The sequence below is a fragment of the Triturus cristatus genome, chromosome 1_2 (genome assembly GCF_964204655.1).
Source record: "Triturus cristatus chromosome 1_2, aTriCri1.1, whole genome shotgun sequence".
Taxonomy (NCBI): Eukaryota; Metazoa; Chordata; class Amphibia; order Caudata; family Salamandridae; genus Triturus; species Triturus cristatus.
The window spans coordinates 1,106,752,573-1,106,766,629 of NC_140580.1; the positions used below are offsets into that span (position 1 = coordinate 1,106,752,573).

General features: G+C 43.8%; 1 protein-coding gene across 4 annotated transcripts in view; it reads right to left on the reverse strand.

Annotated features, from left to right (window-relative positions):
• DENND1A (DENN domain containing 1A) overlaps positions 1-14,057 on the reverse strand; it is a 1,317,400-nt gene that overhangs the window by 734,757 nt on the left and 568,586 nt on the right. For all 4 annotated transcript variants that reach the window (XM_085613741.1, XM_085613740.1, XM_085613739.1 and 1 more), the window contains exon 8: positions 6,301-6,354. In XM_085613741.1, coding sequence (XP_085469867.1) covers positions 6,301-6,354 — 54 coding nt within the window. The remainder of the gene's footprint in view (positions 1-6,300; positions 6,355-14,057) is intronic.

Sequence of the window (14,057 nt, forward strand, 5' to 3'; positions counted from 1 at the left end):
AAATCTGGCCAGACACTAGAACTGACAGCACCATGAACTTACAACATAACTTCAATGTAAAATGTTATGCTATAGCAATTTGTAATGCGCACAGCTACTCAAGAGAGTGTCCTGGTACGAGCCCAGTGTGATGAGAAGCAGAAATAGAGAGACAGGTTAATTAAAAAGGAAGGTCTTCATCTCTTCCTAAAGATCTTTGGATCCTGAAGTTGATGTAAATCAAGTGGAAGTGGGTTCCAGGCCACCGTGTACAAAAGGGAGCTGCTGTCTACCCTTTTTCGGCGGAACCTGAAAGTACAGGCCATCTGCAAAGTAGAAGAGCGAAGCTGCCTGGCAGTGGTATAAAACTGAAATCGCTTTCTCAGATACAACAGGACAAGCCCATGGAGGGCAGCGTGTGCCATCACCAGGGAGTTAATTTCACCCTTTCACTTACCGGTAACCAATGAAGGTTACAAAGGTGCTACCTGACCCACTTAGGGAGGTTAAGAAGAGTTCTGAACGCGGCAAAATGAACTACTGGAAGCTAGTTCAGTAGATAGCCGGACAGACCAACATTCAGTGCGTTGGCGTAGTCAATGCGCAAGGTAATGAGCACTCGAGTAACCATTTCCCTTGCGGAGAGCAGGAGTAAGGGCAGAATTTGTTTGGTGCTTTCAAAATGCCAAAGCACATTCCATCCAACTAAATCTATTGTATGTGCAACAAACACTTGTTATGTGGTACATCACAACTGTGTACATCTATTCCGCAGCCTAGTAGAGAGACATCACTGTATCGACAATAGAAGTTGTAGGTACTAAAAACTCCCAGTGATCAACACTCAAAAATACCAACGCACCAGGAGTACAATAAGTAACTGACCAGAGTGGAGAGGTGTGGTGCAGTGGCCAGGGCAGCTGACTTCGGAGCACAGGGTTCACGGTTCGATCCCCGGCGGCAGCTCAGCTCAGCACCGTGTGACTCTGGGCAATAGCTCACTTAATTTCCACTACGGCCCCCAGCGCCTTGAGACCCGTAAGGGTGAGTAGCTGCACTATATAAAAACGGACTTTCATTTTTTTTACCACCAAGGGACCTGTTCCAATGCAACACTTCCAGTGCACCCACAAGATACACTGTAACTGGGTGGTGAGCAGCCTTCATAACCATCTCTGTAGTTGTGAGAGTAGTGTTAGGGTAACTGTACAACTGTGAGGGCCACCACCAGTGCAGATCTAGGTCACTACGCCCAGTTCTGCTACAGAGCCTTCCCAACAATAAACTCCCTATACATGTTTTATTCACATTTCTTTTTCTGCCACAACGAACTCGCTACAAAACATTCCTTCCCAGCAAAAATGGATTTAACTCACCTTCACTATCTTATCTATAACCCTAAGAGAGAACTTAATTCACATCTTTTAGTTTAACTCTACCCCTAACTTTAACTATTGCACTAAACCTGCCCCAACCCCAAATCCTATATGTTGCCTTAATTATAAACTACCTGACTTTAATTGGGACCCATACCGTAACCTTGTCTCTAATTTTAATCCTTGCCGCTCCCACTCACTCTAAAATACGTAATCCCAAATCAAACCTTGATGCTAATCCTAATCCTGAAACCCTTTTTAAACTCGTCTCATTCTGCAATATACATTTTGTAATTCTCACTGTAAGCCTAAACATACTTCTAATCCTTCTGATAACTCATAACCTAGTCCTACACACTAGCCCTAATCCAAAACTATCAAACTTGTCATCTTAAATTAACTGCAACAGAAAATTACCCATTAAAATGTACTGCAAATACCTGTGTATTTAATAAGGGGGAGGGAGGGTCTGTAAAGTTATGGTTCTGTTCTGGATTAAGTGTTACAACCTAATTGTCACTAAAACAACAGGCTAGTTGGAAGTTGTGTCTTCCGTATGAGGCCTAGTTAACTAAGATTAAACTGTTTTGCACAAATCACGGCATGGCTATAAACACTAATAAAATGAAGTTCATGGCAATACAGCCGCATAGGCATTTCAGAGGGGTCTAAAGTTTAGGGGCATGGATCTCGAGAGAGGCTTAGGCTCGATTACCTGGGAATCCGCCAATCTAGGAGTAACTCCGGGGTCAGACAAATCACAAAGAGTATGCTTCTGTTAAATCACAGATGAGAACCGACCAAAAAAGGATGTGTGGGAAATGATTACAATGATTTTTTGCTGGGAAAACAATGGATCGGTCCGTACATGTGGGAGCCCAGGCCTCAGGCTTAATACTTAATTAATTGAGCACTCACAAATCTACCCCAAGTTGGCTATCAAACCGAAACTTTATATGTTCTTAAACATACATAAAACACATCAAACACATAACAATAACACAATCATCAGTATTTCATGATTCCTTCCTACCCATACAAGATAATGACAAAAAACAACAATTCAGACGCCATTTGTGTGGAAGATAGTCCAATACACACATAGGAGGATACCTTTCCACCTCCAACACAGTCCTTAATGTGTGTATCCAGATGTCTTGCATATGACATTTAATCAGTCTAACTCCTCCAGTTCAGGAAGTCGATGCGTTTCAGCCCACTAAGTCGGGCCTCATCAGGACATGGGCTAAAAGAATGCCTACAAAATAACGTACTGAAGTGAATACTTCAGATATTCTACATTACAAACCCTGAGGTGCCCGATCTCCCGTGCAAGTGGAAAGTTATCCTCCTATGTGTGTACTGGACTATCTTCCACACGGATAGCGTATGAATTGTTGTTTTTTTGCAACCGTCATTAGATTGTATGGGTAGGAAGGAATCATGAAATACTGGTGATTATTGTGTTATTGCTATTTGTTTGATGTGTCTTATGTATGTTTAAGAAAATATAAAGTCAATTGGGGTAGATTTGAGAGTGCTCAAATAAATAAGTATTAAACCTGGGGGACTAGGCTCCCACATGTAGGGACTAATTCATTGTTTTCCCTACAAAAAATCATTGTGATATGTTCCCACACATCCTTTTTTGGTCTGTTCTCATATGTTTTTGCCCAGATGTTTTGGGGTGATCAGGGTAAACCCCTGGGGTGTATTAATATCTGTGAAATTACAGGGCTGCAGCCACTTTGAGATTCACAACACCTGGCTCCATCCTGTAGCTCCCCTTTTAGAAATATGGACAGCCCAAGCAGTGGTGGCCGCAGTTTATGGGGCTGAACTTTGGAGTTACTGTAACATCGATGCTCTAGGAGCTGCCAAAAACAAGTTTTTGAGGGCAGCACTCAGACTCCCCTAAAGCCCCCTGACTAGTCTTTAAACTTGATCTGGATATGGAAGCTTTTATTCCTAAAGTGAGACTCTCTTGTTTGAGCCTTACATAGATGAGATTGACCCACCCTTCACTAGAGCCCTTTACATAAGATTTAGGCTTCCACTCGCAACGCTTACGGCCAAGTGGACGGGCCCCACCAAGGGTGTCACACTATGCCCGGCAAGCACCAAACAGGAGGAATCTGATGAACATCTCTTATTCTTTTGCCCAAAGTACACCAGGCAGCGTAAACGCTGGATTGTCCCTCCCTGTCACACCTTGGGAATCCGCCAATACTGGGTCGCACTGAGAATCTGTAGGCCAGACACTACACCCTATATTGTATTTTCAATTGCAAATTATCTCAAATGTATCTGGCGTATTCAGTTCCAGTTTTTACCTCGTTTTCTCAAACGTACCTCGGCTGATTAGTAAGTGTTTTATTGGCATGGTTCTACTTAATGATAATTTATTTAAGTATTTTAATAAAGCATTTTACCATTTTGCACCTATGAAACTACACTTTAGTACTTTGGTTGAGAAGGATATGAATCTCCCTTTTTTTTTCAAAGGTAAAATTGCTTTTATCTTCAATCTTTCAATTGATGTGTTTGTTCATAATCTGTCAAATAGAAGCACTTTAGAGCTTATGTATAATATGTCATTTTTAGGTCTCGCCTGAGCCAGCGCATGCGCTGGTCTGGCGAGACTTATTGAGAGGGCTCCAAAAAGTGCTACCAGGCCAGCCTAGAGCTACAGTGCATGTGCGCGGGCGCGCGCGCCGTTCTTTACCGCGATTACTTTCACTTTCGCTGCAGCACGCCCACTTTGATGTTTGATCGTGATTGCGATCACTTTTGCGACCGCAGGGCCGCTTTGCATAGCCAATAGGTCTCACTTTTGGGACCTTATAAGTATTTAGTTATGCAACTGTTGCATGGCTAAACACTTATAAGGTCCCAAAGGCGAGACCTATTGGCTATGCCAATGCTTGTTACTGTAAGCTTTCGATTGTTCACGTACACATGCACTTTTCCAAGCACGTTATTTTTTTATACTGTATGCAAGTTGTTAATCATTTAAAAAAGTTAGTTGATATGAACTTTGATCATTTGACGTGTTTTAATGTGTGAGATTTTGTAAACTCTAAATTGATTATGCTGCTTTTAAGATCTTTGACCGAAATAAAGTGCTTGAAACGACAGTAAAATTACATCTTTGGTGTTCCATACAAAAATAAAAAGCTATAAACTGCTTGTCTAGACTTTGTTTCTGTGTCAACTCTGGCAGTTAGATCGAGTCCCACTCTGCTTTTTGTGTCTTTATTGGAGCAAGAGGTATTTCGGGTTCGCCTGGTTGCCTCCAACACCTGGATTAAGACCACTTTAGGAGACCACATAAGACTGTGATGAGGTCATCTCCTGGTCCAGTCTCAACCAATGACACATCATATCTACCTTATGAATGCACAAAACAGAGGTTGTTGCAGTCAGCCGCGGCCCGTGCAGATAAGAGCAGGGGAGGGGGGGGAGGGGGGGAATTAAGCAAAATGGTTTTTTTTTCCCTCGTCATTGTCTGTCGAAATACAATCCACCCCATCCACCATCGCCCCCCCCCCTCCCCCCCCCCGCCCCACCGCTCTTTCCTGTACGGGCCGTGGCTGGTTGCAGGTAACAACACAGTTGAACTACTTGGATTACTAAAAGAAACTGTAGAGATACCTCACACCTTGCCACTTCCGGCAGTTTGCAGTTCTGGGCTTCTGTGAATTAGTCTAACGCATTCTGTGTGTTCTGGTCTTGGTTTGTTTCTTAATGAACTAACCACATTAATTCACCTGATGACAATTCATGCAGGTGAAACGTTCAGGCCTGGATGCTGTGCCAGTGAGGACCTGGAGCGAGATTATGATCCTACATCAATGAATCCGCTAGGATCTCCTCCTCAGCGTATACCTATAAATACCTCTAGCCAATTACTTTTAGTACAAAATTTCTGCATCAATGGTGAATTACTGGCATCCTATTAAACTCGTATTCTAGTTTTTTTCTACAAATAATCTTGTATTAGCAAAACACATTATGATATTCAGATTGCCTATTTTTGAGAGACAGCTGAGGAATGCGGTTGATCCGCCTCCTACCCCTGACCAGAGAGAGTCATGCTTTCCAAGATTATACCAGCACAGCTGCAAAGTAACTCCAGGAATTCATGTGCCATTGGATAGGAAGAGCACCTTGTAAATAAAAATTTGTGAAAAACAAATGTTTTCAAAGTATACGTCTCACACGTGCATTAATGTTTGTATGAAATCTTCCATTAAGAAAAATAAGTGCTCTGAAGTAATGTTGCATTATTAACCACATTCATGAAGCCCAGCTTTCAAAGGAAGAGACACCACAGGAGAGAGTGTGCCCTAGTGCAGTAGCATTCTTCCATTTATCCTCCAAGTGTCAGCCACAGCACCCTACTGTTGCCCACCCAAGAGACCCAATACTCAGATGCAGGGATTATTCAATTCTTCAAGAAACTATGTCCATTTGAGGCTCATTATCACCACTTTGAGTTTGTCCTTAGAGCCATCAGGTCCACAATCATACATCTGCCAGATAGTGTCGTTGAAAGATACAGGGGTCAGCGGGATGGTAGCACCCTGGACCTGTAACTTGTAGCTCGGTTCACCCCATCATAAGCATGCACCTAGACATCCCAGGATACAAAGCACTCTAGCTAAAAGCCACAACTCGCTGATGATTTACAGCAACTTGGCTTCCCGCCCATCAGCGTTCCCTGTACCTTCCCTTAAATCACCCTTTCCCTCATGTTTGTTTCCTCATTCTTACTCCCATTGCTCCAATAAAGCACGTCATAACGTTTTGGTAGGGTCCTTGATATACATAAGTTACATCACACAAATGAGAAAGAGTTCCTTCATTGGATAATCAGAGTAAGGAACACATCAATGTACCAATTAATGGGTATCTATAAAGCAAAAAACGCCTTGGTACTCACATTCTCCGGTATGCTTGGAAGTTCTCTGTAGTCAGGCACAGTAAAGTAGGAGTGCTGAAAGGAAGAAAGGACAAGACACTCAGAACAAGCACACTTGGGGAGAACCTAGTGCAAGGAAGTTAAGGGATTCATTTTGTCACAACAAAGATTGCAAGGAGAAAAGAAGGGTCTTACATTAAACCGCATGTGTATTTGGTAGCAGGGCTTTGACTAGATGCCGTGTGCATAGCAGAATCTCAATACGGATTATAGCGAACATCAACCATTTACGACAAAGTGTATGGTGATACATTAGAATACAGGAAATAGCACTCTACCTTTGAAACCGCGGATTCATTAAGTTGATATGGGGGTTACTGGTCCAACATTTTGGGCACAGAGAACTGAGGGTGCAGGAGTTTATACATAAATCATATAAAGATGTATAAGAGGTAGCTGCTCGGCCAGGAGGGTGCAAGTATTCCAGTAGAGCAGAGCCCGCAGCGAGAATAACCCGCCACCTTCAGTTTTTGCCTTCAGTTGTGCACTCCGGGTAGTGTGCCCTCAGGGAAGTGGAGGTTCATCGGTAGACGGACTTACGATTCTACCTCCATTCCCAGACTATCTGCAGAAAGTGCAACTTTCTCTAAAATGGCCCTACAGGCTAATAAGCCTTTTTTATCCCCAGTCCTGAAATATTTTGGAAAAAGGTAGAAGGTACACAAATATTGCTAAACAGAATCGAAAGGTTGTACTTTAGCTTCTCAGCACAATCCTGACCACTGATGCACTGAAGGTGGTCTGCAGACAAATCTACGAATACTCTATGACCGAAATCTTAATGTAGTCAAGGGTGGCTTAGAGGCGTTGAGCCAGCGGTCAGAGAGGGAGCGTAGTATACCTGTATAGTACCCTGGATACCATGTCAAATATAGGATGGGGCATGGCTTTAGGCATACTGAGAAATCGCAGTGAGAAATCTATTCAGGCCTCTGCACTGCAAGCCTGCTGAGACTCAGGGGGTGATGGATTTACTCACTTCAGGCATACGTAAGGCAGCAGCACTCTCCACAAGACAAGAGGAAGGGTTCAATGAAGAGAGGGAAAGGACAGCCTTGAAGACCATGGTCTTCAGAAGCCTTCTGAGGGGAGATTATTTATTTATTTAGTTGAAAAGTTTTATAAAGCGCGAACAAGACCCAGAACGGGTATCAGAGCGCTGTACAAAGAGGACAATTAGCGTTGCCGTGAGGCGACAGTAAAAGTACAATACAAAAAAGGTAGCATAGGAGGAACCCGGTGAAGGCCCTACTAGACGAGGCTGTGCAGTTTAAGTAGCGCACTACGTCCTGAGAATGATACAGTACATTTTGAATCGAGTACATATTTCAGACCATATAGAGAAACTGATTGTCAGGCATACATTCCAATACACGAAATAAAAATGATAGTCAAGCACTCGCGGGAAGTGATTATCACATGACACAGGAGCTATTGCTGCTGACGTTCTTCCAAAAGTAGCCATTTGCCTTGTTTCGTGAATGAGGCAGTCGAGGGGTTGGCTCTGATTTCCGCCGGTAGGGCATTCCAGATTCTTGGAGCCAGCCCTGCGAAGGTGCGATTGTAAGTTCTTTTTGTGTTGAATTTGGGTGGTTTCAGGAGTAAGGTATTGGAGCTTCTTAAGTTTCGACTGGAACCAGAGAGCTCGAGTTTCTTTGCCAGGTAAACAGGGCTACTGCGGTGTATAGCTTTATGCGCCAGACAAGCTATCTTGAAACGGATCCTTGCTTCAATGGGAAACCAGTTAAGTTGAATCAAGTCAGGTGTAATATGATTATGCTTTCTGGAGCCTGCGATTAGTCTGGCAGAGGCGTTGAGAGTAGCTCTTAGCGGAGCTAACCTTGCTTTAGGAAGCCCTGCTAGGGCTACCAAGCCATATTCTACTCGCGAGATAACAAGATGATCTGTGGTAAGAACAAATGTTTACCAGGAGATTGTACTAAGATGGACACTAAGCGCAGCTGGACTGCGAGATCGTGTAAGGTTTGAGATGGTTTGAATAGCAAAAGTCCAGACCTCTTCTGCAGTCATATATGAGCATTGTGGGAGTCCCGCTAGTGTACGGTATCAGTAGTCTACAGTTTATGGGTGTGGTCTAAGGGGGCGCGCATATGAATCTTCCTGATACTGAAGAGACACTCGAAAGGACAAGTGGAGGGTTACAACATACTGTCAAAATGAACCCCTAGTCTGAGGGTACAGGAAGGAGGTATGGTTAATGGGTCAGTGGTAGTAGGTGTGGTGAAGTCCACCACTTCTCTCTTGTAATGGCTAAGTGTGCTCTGCGGTTCTATCCAGTTTATGGATATAGTATGGTCTTAAGTGAAACACGCCCATAAATTACCAGTGAGGACTCAGAAAGAGAAGGTTATTTATAGGGCACCAGTTAAATGGCAGAAGGATGAAGTGATTCTAAAGAGGGAGGTCATTTTTAGAAAACAAATCGTTTTTAAGATGGGGCATTGGGGGCATCTACAGGGTGAGGGGTGGGTGGAGATGACACTGTGTTCCAGGAAGCAGTGTACCATATATTTACCATGCAGGAGGTGAACCATAAGAGAGTAGGTTCTGTGAAACTGGGACGTGTGTGGTGAGCATACCTTTGTATTTTGGGACTGGCATCACGCCATGTTGCTGCAATGCAAGTGTCTGATCAGAAACTAGGTAATAATTAAACCATGCATCCTTGCAGCTGGAAGTCAAGACAGCGTGGACGTGGCACAGTGGAATTAGATTCTATGTTACCAATACGAGGAACAGTCTACAACGACAAACCCCTCCTCCTCAGTCCTCCATTGAATTCAATGCAACCTCAACACCCTTAGCCAGAGCGTTGGTGTGCCTCACTGTCTCAATGGCTAAGGGAGAATAAAATGATTACCCAGGTAGCATCAATTGACTACTATAGTTTGAAATTCCCAGTATCTGAGCATTTGAGAATACAGCAATCGTGTCCGTCGGGAAGTGAAATACTGCCCCCTGAAGGCACTGCAATGATACTGCAATTCTCAAACTTTAACGTGCTCTACAATTTTGGAATTAGAGGAATGACTCTCAGGTGCAGAAGCTATGTAACAAGCTGTCAATATATACCTCACTACTTCTGTTACCAAAAAATAAATATGCAGACCGGTTCAAGGACCAAATCTTACAAAACATTAATGAGAGGAACAAGATTACAGAAAAATGCACATTCAACCAATGAACACATTAGAAGAGAAAACTACATGTAAGTGTCCAAGGAGATCTAGAACTGGAGGTCAAGTAAGAGACTGGAGCTGTAAATAATGTGTCACAGCCTGATTTGGGCAAGTGGGGGGCACCGGCACTTTCTTCTGGGGACCAGACTTTTTTAATCATCAGACTTTAACCCAGAACAAGAGAGAGAAGCAAAGAAAAGGGAGAAAGAAAGTGGAAGAGAAAGATAGGAAATCAGTGACACAGTGAGTAAGCAAAGATGAAAAAGATCTTGCAATAGTGAAATGAAAAGACAAGAAGTGCAGCGTGGTTGAAGAACAGGACATGAGGTGGAATTACCACTAAGGAGCCTGGGTATTAGGCAACCAAGGCATATGGAAAGGGAAACTAAAAGAAAAATCTTTGGCCGTTGAAAATTAAGCACTAAAATGCATGGATAAGCAACTTGGCAGAAGTGCCTGAAGGAAAGATGATAGAAATATTCAAGAATACTTGAGAAGACACAAGATTGGGTAACATCAATGCAGAATTGAGGGGAAATCTGGACACGCTGAAGGGAATATAATGTCAAGATAAACCAAGGAAACAGGTAGACACAGAATGTAAGACTCTCTCACAAAGGCTCCAGTTAACAGCTGGCTGGCATTTGGCGGGGTGTTACAGGGTGCCAGAATCTTCAATGCTAGGTGGTAACCAGCACCAAATTCTGGCTAATCTGAGACTTCTCTTCAGGATGGGGAATAACTGCACAGATCCATTACAGGAGAAAACTGCATTTATCAGTTGCTCTGAACAAGAGGAATGTGCCTGCAGAAGGACGATGTGGGTGTGTGGGCTGTTGTGGGTGGGTGTATGAGCTGTCATGGGTGGGTAGGTGTGTGGGCTGTCATGGGTAAGTGTGTGGGTGTGCGGGTTGTCATGGGTGGGGGGGCTCTCATGGGTGTCGATGTCATGCGTGTGGGCTGTCTTGGGTGGGTGGGTGTGTTGTCTGTCGTGGGTGGGTGGATATGCGAGCTGTCATGGGTGGGTGGGTGAGTGTGGGTGAAATCACGGCTGGGTGCCTGGAGTCTTGGTAGAGGACTGTGTGCTTCCTCATGATGCTGCAGAGGTCAGGTGGGCCCAAATAGGGTAGCAAAGTAAAGTCAGGTGTGTCGAGGACCAGATTTTTAAGGATCAGAGACTGCAGACCTGACAATTCTAGGCCTAGATATTCGTGTGACTGTAGGTGGCATAATCCCAAACTGAGGTATCGCGCCAGATTCAATTGCACCACTAGTAATGAGGGCTTATGCCCACTGTTGTAACAGCAACACCTTATCCAAGGAAAGGCAAGCAGAAAATGACACACTGGTATTGAAAATTACAGGGGATAGTTATTAATTCTGGAGCCTTCTGCGTAAGACAATTTCTAAGGTTTCTTTGAAGCCTTGTATTTGTAGCAAGTTACCATTGAGAACACCAGCTTCCTGCGCTTCAAAACCTGCAGTAAAACCCTTGCTGCTTTGTAATTCACTCCCCACTCTATGGAATATCTTCTGAAGCCTTCAACACTGCATCAGATGCCAACAGGCATTAGGAAGAGACTCTCACAAAAACCTAAAGCCGCTTTGTAATTTTTGCTGCTTCAGCCATGTCTCTGCCGAAAAAGATATAAAAAAAAATGAAATGGAACTTTCGAAACAGAAAAGACTTCCAGTGATCAGGCAGCGTGTAAGTGGCTAACCTTAAATGCCCAAAGAGACTGAAACAAAGTAGTCCCTAAGCTGTCCTTTGATATCCTTCGCCGCTTCACTGCCCACGAAATGTTTAAGGCATGGGGAGACCGAGAGCATTCCTTGAAACCACTGGCATGAAAGAAGGAGAAAAAAAACTCAAATAGCCCAAGAGCTCACCCAGCCCCCAAGACAGCCTGTCCTCTGGGTCAGGCGGACAGGCTGTTGGTACAACAGTGCTTTCTGGTCGGGCGGGGGCATCTGGCTGCCAGCTGGTGACCTGTCCAGGGCCCAACAACTGCTACCTGTCGAAGGACATTACAGGATTACAGGATGAGAGGGAGCTATTGGTGGCAGTGAACGACCCAGGAGAGATGCGAAGAGACAGGCAGGGTGGCTTGAATCCACATCAGTGGGCAGGGCGCTGCGGAATCCAAGACACGGCATTTCATATCCATGCAAGAAAGCGTTCAGGATCCCGCAATAAGTCTGACACTTGTGCTTTTTGATGTAGGTTTTAGTCAAGGAGCTATAAAATACAACTCCTGTCTCCCTTCATCAGAGGGGAAAAGTGCAGATATTTCAAACCCTGCCCAGTAACTAAAAGGAAAGGAACAAGGGGTACATTTTTATATTTCACAGACTGCCAAGGAAATCACTTTTATTTTCGTTTGTAAATGTGTGAATTTAGGGATTGTTACTGGTGCTACACTGAAGATATCATACAATATAATGGGGTAAACATTCTAGATGTCTGACTCACATAGATGCTGGCAAACAGACTTTTTTTTAGGTCTGAAGTTCGCCGAGACGTTTTGCTTTAACTAAAATCATAAGATACAATTTTGCAAAAACCCATGACAAAACAAGCACTGACAAAGCCAAAAGGACGTTAGCTAGTGCCAGACATACTGTCTCTGCTAATACTTGTTTAGGAGTGTAAAACCTTTTCTGAAATTGTGAAAAGGTTTGGTAAAGTAATTAATCACAAACATTTTATTGTAAGTAAATCTGTTCTGAGTAGGGAGGCAGTCTAGGTGGACAAATGCTTGATCGTTCCTGATTCTGAAGAAGGGCTGAGATTAGGAATTGCCCGTTCAAGGAGTAAATATCTTTCCAGAAGGGTAAGACAACACCGGTAACACTGGCACTGGCTGGAATAGATGGGGGAGGGCTTACAGGGCCGTTAGGTGTATCCCCAAATGAGAACATATACTCCCCATGGAGAAAAAAAATTCTAAAAAATGCCCATGCACAATGTAAAGAAATGTTCTCATGTGTAATTGTCAGCTATGTATAATTATGCAAGCGGAAATGCCTCCAAGTAGGGCCCCCTTTATAACTGCATATGTGGCTCCATATGTTACTCATGTCGTTGCAATAGTCATTTCAGAATGTAGTGTACATGTGACCCCTAATGGAGTCCTTCTGGAATATGAATAACATTGGGAATCCTTAGGTTTTCACGACATCCCAAACGAATGGGTCATTATTCAGGAATTCATTCTTCCAGATGTCAAAGTCTTATCCATTTGTCTCTTAATCACCTGCTCATGTTGTACAAGTGCACGCAAAATTACTGCACTTCTTGTAACGGAGTTGGACGGAAACGCCTCTTTAAATTTATGAAATCAGTATTAAGAGGCCACCCAGAGCACGGATCACAGTGCCAACTGCAAATTCACCAGATTTTATAGGTGTAACTTTTGATACATTTGTGAATTCAAAGAAGGAGTAAATCCACCCCCCTGCGTGGGAGTAATCTCATAGGTACACACTTTTGGTTTTAAAAAAGGATTCACCAACTAACGATGTCAGCATTATAGTGGAAAGCAAGGTTGCCGGTCAGACTGGGCTTTGGCGCTATCTTGCCAGTAGGCACTAGGCTTGCATACTTTGTTTTTATTTTTTAAGCTGTGGTCTTAGTCTCGGAAACACCGTCTTCCCGTAATTTCAAGACAAGAATAACATTTGTTTTCATCACTTAAAACTGAAGAAATTGTGACCCATGAAAACACCATTGGCCTCCTTGTGAAAAGCAGGGAGGTGCTGTTTCCAGGCACTCTTAAGGCTATGATCTGCAAACCTAGACTTCAGTCTACAACCCCCTTCAAAGGGGGCCTGCTCCCTTTTCATTTAGTATGCGGAAAAGTGTGCATGCAATGTACTTGTTTTGCCTCATTTAGTAAACTACAAATATGGTGCACAGATGTTGGCGTCCAACAGTGCATAATCAGTGAGCACGTTGTCGATTCCGTATTACATTTAGTAATCTGCAAAACAAGACCAACCAGGTTTACTCCAGCAATAAGTGGGAGGCTGCAAAAACCACAAGCAGCAGCAGGTGTTTCTTCATTTATAGAGGCGTCGCTGTGGGTGGGTGAGGGGCCAGCGGTGGATGGGGCCGGGCTGGGTGGTCCTAGTGGGGCGGACACTGGCCTGTCAGCCTGGAAACAGCGATGTTGTTCCGGTTTGCATTTGGCGTTTTACGTACTTTGTAATTCCCTGAGAGTATCTTGTTTTTCCTGGATGTGTTCCTGTAGTTTCATCCAGCATACTGCTCATGTGTAGTGCACGGTTTGAGAGGAGTGGCATCTGTGTGTGTGTGCCTTCGGATTGTGGCTTATGTGATGTTTCTTTGTATAGTGCACGGCTTTCCCGGAGGGTCTCCTGACACTTGGAGGGGGTTTAGAAAAGGCAAGATTTCAAAAGCAAAGCCTATTTGACTTCTGAGGGGGAAATGAATGACACTGCTTCCGCCCTGTCAAGGAAACATGTTCATATCCACTTTCAAACATGTCAGCTTGT